Genomic DNA, 20,265 nt, shown 5'->3' on the forward strand with positions numbered 1-20,265 from the left:
TGAAGGTAAGCCACCTCCATTAGCTAACACCTCCTTGAAAAGATAAATGGAAAGCTGCAGAGATGTTGATACATTAGATATGGTGAGCATGTATGCTGTACCTGTACTGTGCTTGGAGGGCAAGGAAGCAACAACAAACCACTATGGGAAACTGAAGACTCTTCTCAAATACACACAAAAAGATATTAATATTCTCATTATTAGCCTCACAAATGAGAACTACTTTTTAATTCATTAAGCCATGAAACCACAGATATTTATTGTTAGGGAAGATGAAAATGTTCTAGCAAAGCCAGGCAAGATCCTATCCTTTCCATGCCTTGTCCTCTTTGACACCTTAATACTCCTCCAGTCTCTCCAACATCTTTTTTCCCAGGCTACTTTTTTTGTCTCAGTGCCCACACAGGAGATTCAATGGAGCAGAAATGCTAAACACATTTAGGGATTGCATCCAGCCACAGTGCAATCAAGGACAGTGAGCCATCAGCAGATCAGGTTAAGCAGAGCGAGGCAGACAGGAGTGCTTCTGTCTGGAAGCACAAAAATCCTGTCAATGGAGTCAAGGACAGAAGATGGGGCATGTAACAGCTCAGGCACAGTCTATGCAAAAAACCTACATCTTTAAATAGAACAGAATAGAATTAACCAGGTTGGAAAAGACCTTTGAGATCATCGAGTCCAACCTATCATCCAACACTATCTGATCTATTAAACCATGGCACCAAGCACTCCATCCAGTCTCTTCCTAAACACCTCCAGTGATGGTGACTCCACCACCTCCCAGGGCAGCCCATTCCAATAGCAAATCACTCTATGAAGAACTTCTTCCTAACATCCAGCCTAAACCTCCCTTGGCATAGCTTGAGACTGTGTCCTCTTGTTCTGGTGCTGGTTGCCTGGGAGAAGAGACCAACCCCCACCTGGCTACAGCCTCCCTTCAGGTAGTTGCAGAGAGCAATAAGGTCTGCCCTGAGCCTCCTCTTCTCCAGGCTAAGCAATCCCAGCTCCCTCAGCCTCTCCTTATAGGGCTTGTGCTCCAAACCCCTCCCCAGCTTTGTTGCCCTTCTCTGGACATGCTCCAGCAAGTCAATATCTTTCCTAAACTGAGGGTTCCAGAACTGGACACAGGACTCAAGGTGTGTCCTAACCAGTGCTGAGTAAATTCACCAAAACAGTGACAGAAGGAGTATTAAAAGAAAAAATAATTCTCAATGAAGCCTTAATCTATCAAATTTAATACATATAATTGCACTTATTAAAAAACAAAGCAAAACCCCCCAGAAAACAACCCAGTTCTTATGGACTCTTTCCTTGGCCATTGTAAAACAAATTGCTTGCTTTCTTGGGAAGAGATGGCACTAAAAATTGTCTTCCCAGAAGAAGTCATCTCCATTGTCCCATCTTGCTTCTTTTGACATCATCTGTGGTGCCAGCAGCCTTAAATCATATCCCAGCATGAGTCAGGATGTCCAGTCTAGAGACTGGAGCAATCTCTCCAAAGCCAAGGATTAGCAAGCGATGTCTCTGCTACTGCTCTGGGATGCGTAGATGTTAAAACGAGTGCACAACTAAAACTTACATTGCAAATAAATTCACTTCAGTTTCCTGCTCTTACTGAAGTTTGGTCGTGTATGGATCTTACCTATTTAATACTAAACATTCTTCTAATCTATTTGTCACATACCTGATTTTCTACTAGGATCAGCTTCATTTAGAGTAGAAAAATCCTCTGTAAACTTAGTTTAAATTTGGCTAGGGGTAACATAAAGCCCCAAAATCCTTCCCTTTCCTCCTAGAAAACAAATCCAACAGAAATCCCAACCACAGTCATCATCCCACCAGAGAATTTGTTTAAAAATAGCAACACCCCTCACCACAGAGCACAAGTTTGCTCCTTGAATTCCAGACAACAGCCTCCTACATAGTACAATGACATACACAGTAACTACTACTTTTCTTTTTCCCCAAGTGCATTCTGCTCCACTGCTGGCAAAGCAAAAACTTTACCTTTGCCTAGGCCAAGCGGAAAGCAGAGAAGCTAGATCAGCAGTAACTGGGTTTCAATTTCAGTTAGGATTTCAGAATGAACACTTGGAGATTGCAAACCATAAGATGTCTGCCAAAGGATTAAATATATACTTCCTCACCTTTGAAAAAAGTACATCTGTTTATCAAGAACACTTTCTTGTCACCATGAGCCTCATACACCTATACACATAAACTTAGGAAATGAAAACCCACAATCCCTGAACAATGTAAGCTTTAAAAGGAACACTGCTACATGCTTACGTACATTTCATGTGCTATTTAGGGCACTTAATTGAAAACACTTCTCAAATTACTATTTAACTTACCTCGTGAACCATTTAAACAAAGATGCACACGGACTAGAGAACAGATAATCTGCTTCCCTAGTGACACCAATGAAACTCAAGAGGAAAAGAAAAGGACAGCTCTAACACCACCTTCTGTTCTCACAACTTGCACTTCATTATCATAGAATCAACAAGGTTGGAAAAGACCTCAAAGATCATCAAGTCCAACCTGTCACCACAGACCTCATGACTACTAAACCATGGCACCAAGTGCCACGTCCAATCCCCTCTTGAACTCCTCCAGGGACAGTGACTCCACCACCTCCCTGGGCAGCCCACTCCAATAGCGAATCACTCTCTCAGTGAAGAACTTTCTCCTCACCTCGAGCCTAAACTTCCCCTGGCACAGCCTGAGACTGTGTCCCCTTGTTCTGGTACTGGCTGCCTGGGAGAAGAGACCAACCCCCTCCTGGCTACAACTTCCCTTCAGGTAGTTGTAGAGAGCAATAGGGTCACCCCTGAGTCTCCTCTTCTCCAGGCTAAACAATCCCAGCTCCCTCAGCCTCTCCTCGTAGGGCTTGTGCTCAAGGCCTCTCACCAGCCTTGTTGCCCTTCTCTGGACACGTTCAAGAGTCTCAATGTCCTTCTTAAACTGAGGGGCCCAGAACTGGACACAGTACTCAAGGTGTGGCCTAACTAGTGCTAAGTACAGGGGCACAATGACTTCCCTGCTCCTGCTGGTCACACTATTGCTGATGCAGGCCAGGATGCCATTTGCCTTCTTGGCCACCTGACACTTCTAGAAAACCAGTGCAGATTAGCTAAAGATCAATTAATCCTGCTGCAAAAGCACGTGTGCATTTCTGAACAACCACCCAGAGGTTGCTCTGTGTCCATTCCAATGCCTCACTGAGTGATAACTGCTAAAAGCACCAAAAAGAGTACAAGTACTTCTACTCACCACCTGAATTCTGGATCATGTTTCCAGACTTTTGGACCTCATCGAATTTTGTAAAAATTACATTCAACCTGTTTGAAAGTTAAAAGAAATACACAGTGAGCAGCTGGACTCGATTCTTTTGCAGGCATCTTCTAATTGGAGATGTTAGAGGACAAGCTGTGTTTGACAAGTTTTGTCTGACTCGTGGTCATCGAGAGCACTGCCCAAAATGTTGACATGGGGAGAAGTTATTTTAAAATGAATAAAACCATCACAACATGAAACAGCCAGTGAGCAAAACTGAGAAATAGAGAGAGGATTCAAACCCCTACATTACTGAAGAGGGAGGTGCATTTCCAGTTCATTATCACTTGGCCTATTTTAACTGTTAGCAGAAATGCCACAAAAAACACCCCTGAAAAAACAAACTTCACACAACGTTTGTCTTTGACCCTGACACTTCTTTCCCATTTATGTCAAAGGCCTGGTGGAGCAGAAGATTCTTATCAGATCTAATTATTCCTTCCCAGAGAGTTTATTACTTTAAGCCACAGTGACAGCTGATGTTTTCACTGCAGAACAAGAGGCAATGGTCCTGCCCCCACGTGCATACAACCCCACTTATGAAACAACCTCTTCCCTCCTCCTTCTGTGCTTTGACAGGCTGCCATCTATTCCATCCTCAGGTCCAGCCGTGCTCCACTCTGCAAGACAATGGGGGTTGCAGCAAGATGCAGAGTAGTTTCCTAACCACACTTGAAGCAGAGGAGAGCATTTTGGTTTGGGTGTGGATGGTTTGTGGGTTTTTTAATAAAACCTTGGAAATGATGATCTTGACCATAAGGGCTTTTCTTTATGACAGCCTTCTAAGTTGCATAAACACAGGCTAATCTGAGGCGTCCTCTTTACACACACACAGAGCACAGGAAAAACAACCACATTAAATCTTAAATCAGTTAATGATGCATCTGCAATGATTCTCTTAGTTTTCCAAAGATGGTGTGGCATACTTGGGCAAAGGTACAGGATCCACATGAAGTGAAAACTGAGTTCAGTGTTCATAGGATGCACAAAAATACCAAAGCAAATGAAAACAAACAAACAAAAAAATCCTACAACCAAGCAAACAAAAAACACATAAAAAAACACCAAAGAAAAGGGGAAAGACCCACCAAATAACAAAACAAACAAAAAACCCCACCCCAATAAACACCAGTCCCAGGAAAAGGTTCAATCTTGCAGGTCCAAAACCAGTGAAGACATAAGGATAGTCTCAACTCACCGAGATTGGGGTAGTCCTTTTTTACTGAGGTCAGCCCTTACACGTTCACCGACGTGTCTGTAAATTTCAACAAGGCTGTTTATTGCTGCATCTCGAACCTGAATGTCAGAGATGAGGGGGAAAAAAAAAGCAGTCATGTATGTTTGTAATAAACAAAATTCTGCTCTACATCAGAGAAAGGAATCTGCATATTTCTCAGCAACAAGAGTTGTCACTATAGACATTTACCACACAGCTCACGAAGGAGCACCCACCCCTGCATTTCAGATATTAGCAGCATCAGCAGGTCTAACTTAATTGAAAAGGTAGTCAAGACATTAGTTGAAAGGTTCCTACATCAGGAGCTCAGCTGCATTTACCAAGCAATAGCCACATTTACAGAAGCAAAAAAGCGTGGAGAGAGACATTGAACAGACCTGGATATTGGTAGTACATTATAGTAACAAACTGACTTTTAATGCTGTATTACAAACTTGTTCCTGTGTTGGTAAAATATGGAGGGAGAAGTAAACAGTCACCCAAATCATCACGAATTTTGCATGTCTTCCACAATGATTTGCAAGAAATAGCTGAACACATCCTTTCCTCCACTCAACAGAAGAGCCACAAATCTGATTAAAGTGTCACATATCTGTACTAAACCTTCCTCCATCTGACACAGCAGGCAGAGAAGGCAAACTATGTGCTCTGCTTAAAGAAATACCTACAGAACAGTGCACTTCTCAGAAGATGGTCTGGCAACTCCCCAAGCACTTGCATGCATCAGGACTAGATAAATACAAGGTATTTTGTGGGCACAAGCTAAAATCTCATGTAGGGCAGAGAGCAGACATGTGCTCTGCTTCCTAGCCCAAAGAATATCCCCAAACACTTGACTCACACTCATCTTGCTCTGTTCCCATGCTCAGCAGCCTCCCTGTTCAGCAAGTCACTGTCAGTTCCCAAACTGCTGTCTTCACTCATGCCAGCCCTTACTGAGCACTAACCTCCAGCTTCTCTCTACCATCAGCCTTGTACACTTCCAGGCAGGACTTCCAAGTACAGCTCAGGAAGGGACTCTGGTGTCCTCAGTTTCTGGATACATAGGCTCTAACTCAGCCTTACTCTCTGGCTTGGACAGCCAAGGGGGGCAGGTCACAGTGCCAGCATCTCTGCTTCTAGTGAATCCACCTGCCAGGGGACCCAGGTACCAGCCACAAGGGCACAGCAAACAAACTGCCACCGTTACCACGTCACTTCCAGCTGCAGCATGCAGCACAGCCAATCAAGGAGGTCCTTGCATTGTAGTCTGGAAAGATGGCCTTTGTGTGTCAAGCTAATCTGAGTTATGGTTGTTGGACTGGAAAAACCCCATACCAGGCAAGGCAGGGAGCTCCGACTAACAATACCTGCCTTAAACCTGCCACAACAACAAAGCTTTAATGCTTAATCCTATTCTTGAGAAAATAGTTGCTAGTTCAAATAGTTTCCATACCAGATACTCATAAACTGCATTCGCTGAAAGCAAGGTATCCTAGAAAACATTCATTCCCAGACAGGCAGTAACAACACAGCTTCCACATCCAAGAACAAAAGGGCTAGCACTGCAGCTGTCCTGGATCTGCGTTTCGTCATCTCTCACCAAGAGAGGGCAGCATTGACCCAGCATCCTATCTCCCAGCCCTCAGAGCGCACTAGAAGCCTGTACAGAAGCAGCCCCAGGGCAGCCCAAGCCTAGCGCCTGCTCCAGGACAGGCCTGCTCATTCAGGAACCACTGGGGCTGTTGTTTATGTATGATCACTTCGGGCATGGGCTTTAGTGGGATGAGATGCATCAGATCCAGGGTAAAGGTCAAGCGATCAGTCACATTTCCCATTGCAGTGGGGAATAACAAGGTGTGCCAGGCACAGGGAAGAGGCACTGCAGAGGGAAAAAACACTTGTCACCTCACCAACTTTCCAATTCATTCAATGGCTCACCAATGTAAGGACCAAAATTTCTGTCTGCAACCAGTCAAAGTCCTAATCTTAGTGTCAGAACTACAATTGACCCTGAACACTGAACTTCCTTCAGAACTTTGTGGGGTGAGAGGTTTACCCTCCTGCGTTGGCATGAGCACCAAGGGAAAGCTGTTTCATACCCAGTCCTCCTCCTCAGCAAGGGGAAGCCCTCACCACCACAGGAATACGGCCAACTCCAGGGCCAGTATAAGCCCACTCCCCAGCCAGCCACCCCACACACCCTTCCAGCCAAATGCTCCAGGCCTGGATTATGTGTATGCACCACCCATGCTAGGAGGGCAACAGGGATATAGGAAAACTGCTAAAACTCGTATTTTATGGCATCAGTTTGAACCCTGCTTGCCCATTCCTCCTCTTCTCACTAGGCTCACACACTTGTATCTGAAGACAGATTAGATCCCATCCAGAACAGGACAAAAGCACATAGAAGTGACAGACTTTCTTTGTCAACATGTATTTTAACTTGTTTTGCATTGCTGACTTAAGCATCCTGTACAGCTTCCACCCCTTATTCAGAATCTCCCTGTACAACATCTGGCAGTGTGTGTCATCAGGCTGCCACACTAGCCCCCACAGCCTTCCCTGCCCAGACTGCTGCTCCTCTGAAAATGAAGAGTGCTGCATCGAGCACAAGGAGGTCTGCAACCTCCCCTGCATTTGGGCTGCTAAGGCACACAAGTTCCTTTCCAACAAAGGTATTCTGCTCTGCTCATCTCATCTGCAGATTCATGCTGTTCTGAACTCAGAGTAACTGATATGCTGGTTTAGGCATACATCAAATACTACCTCTTCCAAACCAGCAAAGGGCTCTTCATCAACAGCACTGCTCAGAGTACACCACCAGAAGCACAATTAACTAAGTCACCACCCAGAATGCAGAGCCTCACGCTTACAAACAAGGCAATCAGCACCACCTTTACAAGTTACCCACCCCAGAAGCTTACCTGGCTGTTTGGATCTCCAAGTAAGTTACATATATGTGGCACTATCTTACTCAGTGTTAAACTCTGAGCTCCAGATCTGGGAACAGAGAACAAAAGGAGACAGCTGTGAGGTACAAAGCAGACTTCTGCATAATGCAGGTTTGCAGGAGGCTCTCACTTACACATTGAGTGTTGCAATAAGGCAGAGGCAAATCCCTTCTCTTGTTCGGAAATTCTTGTGTTTGAATCCTCCCAGCATCCTGTCCCACACGTACTGGGGAAGACAGTAAAGAAGATGAAACAGGAGAAAAAGGAGGCAGGGGAAGAGACAGACTCCTTCTTCCAGCAGACATACACTGTAGTATCTCTGGAGCTTAAATGCAAGCTTTCTATCCATCCAAGCAGAACAGGACAAGAAATGGAAGGACACTTCAAGATCTAATTCTTTGTTCTGGGCTGACTTCACAGTAATCCCCTACTAGCTAAAGCAATACTTCCATTTGCAGGAAAAAAGTACCTTCCAAAGACCCAGAACTACTACTCTGACACCTACTCATCCCAACCCACATTTGTGAAATCCACTGACACTCACTCCCATGTGTACTCTGACAGGCAACAGCATTCCCAAGTGAAGTAAATATCTCATAACAAGGTGTAGGGAGATGAAGCCATCTCAGACAGAGCCACAGGAGAAAACCCTCTGACAGAAAACAGTTCTCCTTTTCAAGCAGCCAGTCACTCATGCTGCAAAGAGTTGCCAAGCATACCTGAGGGTTAGCAGCTTGTTCCATGATTTTCAGCAGCAAGGTCTGATCTTGCTCCCTCACCGAGTCCTTAGAGTCTCCCAGTCTATCAAGTAAACTTGGCAGCACTGAGGAATGAAAACAGGAATATCCAAACCCCTCAGAAAACTGTCATGTGACACAGCCCCTCTGCTCGCCTCACACCTGATGGATGGACCAGACCTCCCCCCCATTCAAGCAGGGCCTGAAACCACCAAGAGCTTCCCAAATGCACTCCTGGGAAGAAAAATGGCTTTGTATGTAGCAGCCAGGACAGATTCCAATGAGGTCTTGGGTGACAGGTTGGACTCGATGATCTTTGAGGTCTTTTCCAACCTTGTTGATTCTATGATTCTCTGAAATATCCCCCAACTCACGTGCAGCCCTCTTACCTGTGCCAATCTGGGCTTTGAAGCGATCTTGCAGGCGGGACACAAGGGCAGAAAGGATGTCAATTCCCAGGAGAACCACCTGCAAGCACAGAAGACATAAGGTTTTAGCGTACAACCCTTTCCCTCCAGCCTTAGCCAACACCTATGAGCTGCACATGCCCTCCAGGGAGAAGAGTCCCATCTCACCCCTGCTGTTGGCACTGCTCAAGGTTGCACAGATCCACACAACTCTTCCTTGCATGGCTTCTGACAGGCAAGCTGTGTGGTTTACACGCAGAAAAGCCCCCAAATTATTGTTCCCTGGGATATTTAAAAGCCAAAACTCACTGCCAAGAACTTGAGAAAGCCAACAGCTGTAATTGCTGCTCAATACTAAACTCATGCATATGTATGTGCAACATAGACATACCATACACATAACAATTTTAATATCTGCTGTAACAAGCGTCTCTAATTAATTGCAATTATCAACACTTATAATTAGAAAAAGGTGTGCAGTAACAGCTGGCTTTTTTTCTTGCAAAAATTAAACCCAGCACTTTTATAGCATAACTGAAACCCAGGGAAAGGCACCTTGATTGAGAGAAGCTGCAGATCAGGTTGTGGATCAGAAAACCTGCTCTGATTAACTTCATTCAATAACACTGAAATATAACAACACCCTATCATATACTGAATATAGTTGGTAACTTACACACCGAATTCTTGGTAAGACCCTATAGATCACAATGGTTCTGGGACAAGACAGGTCGCCTTCAGTTTTCAGTGAAAAATGCTGATGTCAGTAACCCCAGAAAGTGTTACCGACAGCCAGGCGGTGTCATCAGGGCTGCCACAGCGCAGTCCTGCTCGGTGAACAAGCGTTCACACTAATACCTATCTGTACGTACGTCTGTGCATCTCGGCGGGCGCTGGAAGGAAGACGGCGGGCAGCGCCGCGGATAGCCGGCAGGGGGCGCGTTCCATTGCAGCTGCCGCCCGGCGCGGATGGCCAGCCCCCTATGCAAATAAGCTCAGGACTGGCGCAGAGCGCTCTGGGTAGCACCACTACAGCCATCAAAACGGGCTTAAACCGGAGCCAGAGAAAAGCCACTAAAGCGGCTTTCAGTGTCGCGCCCAAGTGGAGCGCGGCTCCGAGGCGGCTAGCGAGGGAATGGGGCCCGGCGGCGTACCGATCCTTCGCCCGGACCTATGACGCGGTGAGCTCTCCCCTAGCGCCGCCGCGGCGCACAGCGCCACTAACCGTCCTTATCTGGGGGTTGCGCGGCTGCTCAATGAACGCGTGGTGAGGGCAGCACTGCTAACGCCTTAGAACAACACACAGGCGCCCGCCCCGCGCGTGGCGCAATTTTTGGAACCTCGCACCGCGGCGTGTGTGCGGCGCGGCGCGCTACCAACAACGGCTCCGGCTGCTGTGGGCACAGCTCAGCTTCTGTTGTCTTTCCCGGCTCGGCGCACCGGCGCTGTGCCTACCATGCCTGCTACCATGCCACCAGCTCCACGTGGGTAAAGGAATACCCACTCCCAACCCCAATTTATGTCTATTCATCAGCTAGCACTAACAATCCACGGGAACACGCTGCTGTCCAATGCACTGAGCCCTTACACCGCGCCTGCTGCTGCACCTCTACTGCACGACCCCCACCCAGCTGGTCATATAGATCCACTCCAAATTCAGCTCTATACCAGCAGCAAGGGATCTATGAACAGTGCGCTGGAGAAATGACCTACTTGACGCCAGGTCTCCTAAAAGGAAGCCTCCTAATACAAGCACCTGGATCTGAACTTCTCCCAACATACCACTTTACCTCCTCCAAACAGCTCCTGCAGTTTTCTCCCATCACAGTAACAGACCCTCCCACTGTGTTATTTAGCAAAACGTCACTTGCAGCATGCTGACAACATTTAAAAATCTATTCGTATGCCAAAGGAGAATTTTCCTTACGCTTTTGGAAGCTGTGTTTTATTTTCACGTTCATCTTGAACACTGAATTTAATCTACCACTGACAAATGGCCAGCCAGCCTCAACTGCCTTAAGCACCACTGCCTGCCTGCCAGCTCCCTCAGCTCCTCCTGGCTGGGGTACAGTAGCAAAGCCCCAGCAGGATGATAGGCTTTAGGTTCCCACTAGCCCAGAAATGCTGTTAAGGAAAGTCCCTGGGATTCTGAATGCTGGTCATCATTCACAGCTCTCTGACCAAAGACCCATCACGGCAGCATCCTGCACAGAGAAGTAAGTGCGCTGTCTGCGATTACAGAGATGTGCCCCAGGGACAAATCTGATCCCAGGAGAGGAAGGGATCCATCTCTCCTTCAAACTGCCTGCAAGCTGGAAAGAGTGAAGCATTAAAGGAAACATCCACAGAGCCAGTTACCCTGCAGTTTGCCTCCAGGACGACAGGTGGAGGATGAGCTAAACCTCCCACCTCTTTTTGCTGTTGTGCTTACAGAAACGGAGAGCTAATAACTCTCCATGATTACAGTGGTGGTTTAGACAGCACCACTGGGGGTGACCAAATGTTATTCCCTATCACACTGGATTCATTTATCAACCCCTGGTGTGCCACCTGCCTCAAACTGCTGAGGGTCAGGTTAAAATCCTGCATGGCTTTCAAGATCCAACAGAACTGTTAGAGAGACAGGCAATACAAAACTTGGGACATGATGACCAAATGAATGAAGAACCTATGCCAGACCCTGTCACACTGGACTGACCGCACTGAGAACCCATCCCAGTTTTCCACAGAAACTGTCACTCAAGCTCTGCCTGAATTAACATACACTGAAAATCAGGAGGAACCTCAGAAGCACTGTGTCACCCAGGGCCAAAGCATCGATAGACCCTGTCAGCTACCACTTCATTGGTGTTACCTTGCCGCACACCCCTTCTTGGAAAGCCAGCCAGTGGGCACTGCTCCACACCGAGGCACAGGAAGAGCAGCTCTCCGGCCAAAATTCCAGATAACACTGCAGTGCTTAGAGTTACAGAGCTATTCCAGGCCTCTGTATCAACACAGGTCTTGCTTCATGCTCCAAGCAAGGTAGGACTCAGCTCACCAGCACCCCTAGTAGCACAAAAGCCCCCAGCCCTCAAACAAAATACCAGGTCAGCAGCTTTTAACTCCCTGCTTTATACAAGCCCCAAACTGAGTGTTCTCTGGTGCCACACCCACTGCAGAAACAGCGGCAGAGCCCTAGGTCTGCAGCTCTGCTGCCCTGTTTGACTCCCAAGGTTCCCCATGACAGTCAATAAAGCAATTTGTGCCAGTATTCAGCTCAGTTGGCATCTGCTGTTGTAACATCTCAGAGTCAGCAAGACCTTCTCCTATCTCCCTCTAACTGCCAGGTGACAAGGTGCCATCACTCCCAACAAAGATGATTCTGGTTAGTTCCCAGGATGCAACACAGCCTTTCCCAATACAGAGAAGAGTAAGTCATAAAAAACTTACTTCAAAGAACTCAAAGCACCTGTCCTTTAATACCTGGGTGGTGCTGAAAGGCCTACAGGCAGCTCCATGTATCAGAGAGCTGACATCTTACCATTAGCTGCTCTAACAGTAAATGCAAGCATGGCAGACATAAATGCATCTAACACAGCTTACAAGAAGACACCTAAATGCACTCCCATACAAGGTTAAGAAAGCAAGTGGCAGGACCACCTGCTCCAACACAAAGTGACCACAGTGAATCACAGCCTCAGGGTACCTTGACAGTTTTGCACTAACATGGTAGCTCCAGACTGCCATGTGGGGAAGAGTTGAACCCTTTAGTCCTCTTCTCCACACCATGCCACATGTAACAGAATTGTGGTGGCTGCTGCACAAACCTTTATCCCGTGTCCCCTGCAGAGAAACAGCAATAGGCTGAGCAGCACATCCCTACAGGCTGGTTTCATTCTCCTGGCTTCCTGATGGACCTTCCACACCTGGCAGCCTGAGACCCAAATGGAAATGCTGGAGATAGAGTTTCTGCCCTAGCTGGGGTCACCAGCTTGCCTCATGTTCAGTTTCCTCATCTCCAACCCTGTGGTGACATGGCTTGCTTATTTCATTTTGGAGTCTATGAGACTCTCCTTGAAGGAGGAAAAGGAGGTGAGAGGCACTTCTAAACATTAATGTGAAAAAAAAAAGAGTAAGGAAAAAAAAAATAAGAGAATCCAACCAAGGGTGGTTTTTCTTGACACTTCCTTAGAAAATCAAAGGCATGGAGCAGCACTTGCATACTTAATGTACCTGCAAAAGAAGAGTAACACTTCAGATAATACATTGAGAAATGTAAAACAAGGACTGATGTCCTACATCACTGTCTGACCAATGACTAGTGCTAGCCAGGGAGCAATTCCAGTTCCTCAATACAGGAAACTATCCACCACAACTGAAACATGTAGCCAAGGCCAAGCAAGAGCTCAAGTTAGCTGACATTTGCAAAGTCGGTTTTGAAGTCAGGTACCTTATTTTGGGTCATCACAGCAAAACTAAAACACCTGGCACACAGAGAAACATGGTTAGCTTATGTAGCATTGACTGCTGCATTCCATCTGCACACTAGTATAACCACATCCACACTGGAGGAGTCCATCTCCTGTTGTTACAACCATAAACATTTCATGTTCCAAGGCAGGATTAGATGTGCACTGACAACATGAGGGCATCAACCCAGTCCAACAATCCTAGTACAGACACAAGTAGTATGAGTATAACCCAATTAGCAAAACCACCACCAGCAAACAAGAAAGCAGCAACAACAGCACAACTGGTTTTACTTGCATGGCTACAAGCTCTGGTCAAAGAACTGAATAGGGGGAAGACTGAGTTTTTTTCCTCTAGATCCATCAGATACCATCTATTCCCTCGGACACCACCTCCAGAACCCACAAACAATTCTGGATGCTGGGCCATTGATTTGCCAATCAATACAGCAATACCTAAGAAAAGCAGCTGATTGGTTTGGATATAAGCTTTCCAGTTCAGTATGGACCACAATTTCTTGGAGTAGGTTCCTAGAGGAAAATGCCTCTTATTTCTACAGGCAAAGTTCTATAATCCAGGAGACTTTAAATATTTAACTAGCTAATGTAGCAATTTAAGTTTCCTTACACAGCAATCTTACAATGACTTCTCAGATACTGATAAAAAGACAGACATCTGTTCTGGGTTTAGAAGAATGGGAAAAGAGAGCTACAGAAATCTCTCAGGTTTTTCTGCCCCTGTATACACTTGATCAGATTTTTCTCTGCCCAGAATAGGGAATTACACTAAGCAATACCAAATCAAACACAAAGAGTACCTATGGCTGTGAATAATCACAGGGGGTAAGGAACATCCCTGGCATTCTGTCCTTCCATAGAAGGGAGGACAGATCCTGTACACTGGAGAACACCAGCACAGAGAAGCTCCTTATAGCACAGCATGAAACCATTCAGCGAGTCAGTCTAACAGCACAACTTAACAGACCCAACAGGATTTAAACCTCACAACAGCTTTCATCTACATATCCATTTTCTTAGTCTCTCCTACCTCATGCTTGGACGACCTTTTCTTTTCTCCTGGCGCTTTGCTCTTCCTTCCCCACTGTGAATCTATCCTCTGCTGTACATTGGCCCATGACAACACCCCTTTCTAAAGGCAGCAATGCCCAAGCTCCTACTGTGACTGTACTGACCCTTGCATGTCAATGGAGTCTCTTTTCCTCACATCCAGCAGTACAATTCCCACACTACAGTCCCAACCATCTGAGCCTCTGGCAAACACCTCACTTGTACAACACCAGGAGCAACACAACTTCACACAGGTCTCCCAAGACTGAAGAGCAGGGACAACTGGTATCGACCCACTCCTTAATTCCCCCACTGCCCCAGCATAACATAGAGCTCAGAGCACACCTCAGCACTTTCAAACCACTGCTTGTGAAAAAGCACCACAGAGCAGTCTCTATAAATTAAGGATCACTGATCACACCAAAATTCAGGGGACCAGCTTATTTGATGTCAACTCAGCCTACAAAGGTGCAGCATTGTGAGAGGGTTATCAAGGACAGTAAAGCCTGTGTGACAAGTGACAGCCTGCCAGGACTTACCCACCAATGGGCTGATGGACACAGCTAAATCAAAACACCCAGTGAAACCACCAGCACTTGTAAAATGGAACAAATCTGGTTATTGGAAGTTCTCCATTTACAGACATGGGAACAGATGAGCAACTCAGCAAATAATGCCTACCTCTAGAGTGAAATAAATCCCAGCAAGACTAAGGTCATTCAATTGTTGGGAGGTATCAAGAAAGTTCTTAAAAATAATCACTGTAGGGATGCATTTTTACAGCTACTGTTAGAACAAAAGGGCACCTTCCTTGCACAAACACAAGCCAAAAAGCTATTTTCTGGACCCAGTAAAAAACAGGGGGGGAGGTCAAAAAAAAAAGGGGGGGGGGGGGAAGGGAGGCAAAGTAAAAGGACAAAAATAGGACCCCCCAAAAAAAAAAGTGGGGGAACCCAACCAAAACCAAACCAGCAAACAACCAAACCCAAACAGCTGTCTCCTGGTGTAAAGAGATGAAGACATAAGAGACCTGGCAGAGCACGTGAGAAATTTAAGTAATTCAAAGCAAAGCACCACAGAGCAAGAAGTTATCACTACAGAAATAGCAGAAAGGAAAAACTGGGGTATGTTTACAAGAGCATCATTCTGAAATGTGGATATCTGCTTCCAAGAGAGCTGACAGTCTGTCCCAGGTGAAAGAGCTGGAATGGGTCAGCCACCAGCCACACTGCTTCCTGACCTGTGAAATTAATTAGTGAGTTCCAAAGAGCAATTATTCACTGTTTTTTTGCAGAGATTCTGCACTGGTCCTTGAGTTGCACAGCTGCACATCACCATGATGAGAAGGAGTAGCATAACACTGGGTTCTGTCCAAAGGACACAGAGGGAATCGCGAGTTGCAGAGTCACTGTTGTGGAGCAGGTGGCTCTTCTAGTCTGAGCAAGGTCAAAGCTCCAGAGAGCAGAGCAGGTAAATCACTACTGACACAAACTACAGTTGGTGTTTAGTCCCCAGGGAAGCAGCACTCATGATAGTACATCAGGAGACTTTGCAGTTGAAGGCAGAGCCACAATTTAAATCACACTTTCCTGTCTCCATTATACCAAACACTGCTGAACACCAGCAGCAGAAAACATTGTTTAAAAAAGGTAGTTCTGGTTTTGCAGCACCTTACAGGTATAACCATCTGCATGGCAGTACTCAGTGCTTAGAGCCTTCACATAAAAGAATATCAAAACAAAGCATCTGCACTACTGAACGTTACTGCCTTTGGTTCCTCACCACAATGCAGTTAAATATCTTAGTCACAAACAATGTCACTGCTCTGTACATTGCCACTGCCCTCAGCAGAGAGCTTACACTTACAGCTAGGTCCTCATCCAGTGAGGAAAAATGCACGTAGCTCTGTGGACATGGATGAGATCATGCCTGCATGCGTCAGCTGCAGATCAGGCCCACCACATCCTTAAACGAGCTTGTAACTTCAGTGACAAGGCAAAATGAAGCATCGTACAATGAGTGCCAGGATCTCTCTCACTGAAAAGCAACAAGAATGTGTCAGGGAAAGGAAAAATACCATTGCAATGCCCTGCTTTCTCCCAGGAAAACTCAAAACCTTTATTTGGCAACTACTAAACTGCTAGTGTAGAGATGTGCCTCGGTAAGAGACCAGGTTGGTTTACCTAATGGAAGTGTTTTCCCCTTAGAGACAAGCACCTTCTACAGAGCATAGAAAGAAGACAACAAAACAAACAACAGAACACACTGGTAACTGGGTAGAGTCATACTAGCTGGAGTACTTCAGAGCTCCTAACAGAAGCACTGACCCTGACTCCATCTCTAACACCTACAGGAATAGAAAGTGTTCAGCACATTTTTAAATTGAAACAGAAGTGCTTCTGAGGATTTAGACAGCATCTGAAAAAGGCAAATGCAACCTAACAGATAATCAACAGCAGTTCTCTCTGCTCCCCTAGGGCTCAAGAGGAGTAGTGATAATTTTGAGGATATTTAAATAATACCCAGCTACCTTTCTCAATCACTGTTTCCCATGTTTCTGAACATCTGCACTTCCAGATTACACCTTTTAATAGAAGCAATCCCAGCAATCCCACCAAGAAGTGATGACAGGCTGCATGGACAGCCCCATGAGGAGGGCATCAAATAAGCACAAACACATCCAAAATCCAACAGCTGCTGGCAATGTGAAAAAAAGCTGAGGATCTCTCCGGGAGGAGGCTGAGCAGCCACTGTACTGAGTCAACAGAAGGTGACTTGAGTAGGATAGAAAGGAGTTACCAGATGCTGGTATTCCTTGCTAGATGACAGTTAATGAAGGTTTTTCCTTGCCTCTTTTGGGAAGAACAAATGCAATTAGGAGTGCAAGAGAATTTTCAATAACCACAGTCCTTGAAAACCACTGAAAGCACTCTTAAGGCCTGAAGTTTCAAGAGCAGCTCCCAGCCCTGCAGAGTCAGATTGCCTGCTCAGCACCTACCATATGCTTCTAAGCCCCTAAGAAGAATCTACAAACATAATCCACAATAGCCTAATAGTACAATAATGAACTGCACTGAGAAAATGAGAATAAAGGTTCAAAATGCTTTTGTTATCTTCAGGAAGACAGACTATAGTTCAAGTCAGGGAAGAGGTGGATGCTGGGTAGAGAAAGGGGCCATAGGCATCAGGAGAGAGTGCTTTCTCCACAGAGCAAGGCATCCTTTCATCAGGAATCCTATTCCTGCAAAGCTGCTTCCTCAGCCCACTGAAATCTTTTTACACAGAGGATACCAAGAGCTGCAGCTCTGACCAACCAGTCACATGGAAAGACTAACCTCTCAACACAAGGGCAATGGCTTCTACATGCTGCCTCAATTCCAGCTTAGGTGATTACAAAATCTCCACCTGGAACTCTCCCTCAGTTTCTGCCTGAGGAGTCCTTTCTTTGTTTAACATTGCCAAAAACTGCTGGATAGTGCTGCCAGCACTGTAGTGTTCTCACAGTCCAGTAAATAAGCAACTGATTTTATAGCTCATGGAGAGCCTGAAAGCTTCCACTCCCCAGAAAGAACAGCACTATGTACTGTGCTGTAGAGTGCAGTTAGAAAAAAAGGTCAAGTCAGACCACACTTAAGCACAGCAAGCAAAAGAAAGAGGCTCCTTATGTTTTTCTCACCTGCAGTAAGACAATATAAATTTGCAGTCAATGGAAATCACCTTTTGGTGCAGATGCAATCCAAAGCATGAGGCCAGGACAGTACTTGCTGTCCCAGTGGCAAACATAGCAGCCCAGAAACAAGAGAATCGAAGCAAAGGTTTTTTAAATTAAAAAACAACACAAACAAAGGCCAAACCAAAACACCACAAATATGCTCTTGCAGCATGTCCTGCAGATCTTCAGACCAGTTTTTTATATGACAGGCTCAACAAATTTTTCATAGAGGACAGCTCATCCAGTGCTCAGCATCACAAGAGGAGACCTTGTGTGACAACTCAAACTCAGGTTTCAAGAGATTTCAGAACTGTTTGGAATCCTGATATATGAAGGGAAGGAGCTGAATGTGCTGAGAAGCACAACAAAACCAGCCTCTGGGACTAAGCAGCACCATTTTCAGGTATAGAGGATCTAGCAATACATGTTGCCCTTCTCTGCTTCACCATTTGATCCAATCCCCTTAGGACTGGTGAAGCTGCAATGACCCACACAGTACTGGCAAGCAAAAGCCTCAAGAAGAGCCTTCAGCAGTAAGACTCAAAGTCTTCCTTCACAAATGAGACTTAGAGAGACGATGATGCGTTTCAAATACCTCTCTGACCTGTTCAGGAAAGCAGATATGCAGTGTGAGGTGTGGCGCTAACTGCACAGGCCCAGTGCGAGCTGGGCAGCAGTCACTGTGCACTCTTTGCTCAAGCCACTGTGTCATCCTGCAACAGGCCAGGGACATTTGACTAAGCAATGACAAAACTGGCCCAGGCCTTGTACCCTGCAGATCTCTCAACAGCTCCAACCAACTCAGAGCTCTAATCAGTATGTGATAGGTTGTGATAGGTTGGACGTGATGATCTTGAAGGTCTCTTCCAACCTGGTTTATTCTATTCTATGTAACCCATGCAAGCCTCTCCATCTATGGCTGTCTTTACAACCAGCTCTTAGCACAGATCTTGATCAATTCCAGCATCATTTTTTGTCTTTTCCTTTCTGACAAGCAGGTATCTTACAAGAATTTGATCTATCTGAACTAGGAAACAGCAATCATTAACAAAAAGAAGATTCTGTCTCTGTCCATTCCAATTGTGAGGGCAATGCTTTCCACACACTCCAAAACTAAACCCTACAAGGCACTTAACACTGGAAACAAGCTGCTGCTTCCAAAATATATTCCTCTCCTCAACTCCTTTTGACCTATGCTTGTGTCCCTTGGCCTCTTTGGCTGTCATCATTGAGATCTGGAGCAACAGCTGAAGCATCACACTGAGCTCTCACAAGAGAATAAAACATCTGTTTTCCTGCCTCAGAGTGAAAACAGACGCCTTTTTAGCTGTTTCCAACAGATACTCAATTACATGACAGCATGGTGAAGCACAATGCAGCTAAATTAGGGCACACCCTGGGGCTAACATAGGTGCATGGCATGAGGTCAGAAACCCAAAAAGGTTTTGCAGTCTCACACAAAGTACCTATCCCCAAGTATCTAAGGTCTGAGGCACCCAGAGACAGGCAAGGGTAGATTTTTCTTTTTCCCCCCCTCTTGGCACTTTGAGGCTGCAGATGCCTGCAGAACTGCTCCAGTAGAGCACGTGCACCAAGAACTATGCACTTGTGCTGCAGTTCAGCTGTTTACTTGTGGCTTTTCTAACAAGCTGTCTGGAAAACCCAATTCCCTACATACAACACTCCACGTCACTCTACTTTCCCAATATTCCAAGTCTGAAAGGGGTGGCAGTCATCACCATGGGACAGTTGTTCAACATTTTCTGCCTGAGAAAAGTTACAGTGGCTATAGTGGCTATAATGCAGTTGGCATCCAGGGAAGTTCAACCACAGGCAAACCCAGGCAAGCAGTCAAGCAATAGCTAGTTCAAGATCCAACTAGGGACAAGACTGGGCTGACACTGGCAAGTCTCAACTGAATCAGTACCCATCCCTGCCATGTCTGTTCCTGTGGCTACAGCACTCCAGTCTCCAGAGATGTTCAAAAGAAAAGGAAAACCCCAAACCCCCAAACAACAGCAACACAAAAATCCCACAAGACAAACACCTCAAGGGAAGGGAAGTGATCCAGTGAAAAACAAACCGTCCTGCTTTGCTTAAAGGAGCCAGCATTTTCTTAAAAGAACAAGCCATCTGAGCAGCTGATAGCACAAGTGGAAAACCAATTGGAAAATTACAGGGACAAACCACATCTATTTTGGCTTCTATTTCCAGCTCTAGAAACACACTGAAACCATGTAGTTGCTTCCAGGGCTTTAGTGCTGCAGCTACACAAACATCTCTCACATTAGAGGCTTCTACAAAATCTGGTGGATTAACAGAAGGATTTAATTGAATATTCAACTAAATCATTAGCTCTTAGATTAACTATCCTAAATAGA

The 20,265-nt window shown here is 45.7% G+C and overlaps 1 protein-coding gene and 1 non-coding gene across 2 annotated transcripts in view; one reads left to right on the forward strand and one right to left on the reverse strand.

Annotated features, from left to right (window-relative positions):
- Positions 1 to 20,265, reverse strand: part of CLASP1 (cytoplasmic linker associated protein 1) — a 174,559-nt gene that overhangs the window by 124,495 nt on the left and 29,799 nt on the right. The window contains exons 3-8 of the mRNA XM_068138978.1: positions 8,636 to 8,714; positions 8,229 to 8,332; positions 7,644 to 7,735; positions 7,483 to 7,558; positions 4,538 to 4,635; positions 3,277 to 3,344 (exon numbers count right to left, since the gene is read on the reverse strand). Coding sequence (XP_067995079.1) covers positions 3,277 to 3,344; positions 4,538 to 4,635; positions 7,483 to 7,558; positions 7,644 to 7,735; positions 8,229 to 8,332; positions 8,636 to 8,714 — 517 coding nt within the window. The remainder of the gene's footprint in view (positions 1 to 3,276; positions 3,345 to 4,537; positions 4,636 to 7,482; positions 7,559 to 7,643; positions 7,736 to 8,228; positions 8,333 to 8,635; positions 8,715 to 20,265) is intronic.
- LOC137441558 (U4atac minor spliceosomal RNA) lies at positions 9,877 to 9,994 on the forward strand. Its single transcript, XR_010987436.1, has one exon. It is a non-coding gene; the product is annotated as a U4atac minor spliceosomal RNA (small nuclear RNA).

Source organism: Melanerpes formicivorus, unplaced genomic scaffold (genome assembly GCF_026170545.1).
Source record: "Melanerpes formicivorus ecotype bairdi unplaced genomic scaffold, bMelFor1.0.p_v2 SCAF_5, whole genome shotgun sequence".
Classification (NCBI taxonomy): Eukaryota; Metazoa; Chordata; class Aves; order Piciformes; family Picidae; genus Melanerpes; species Melanerpes formicivorus.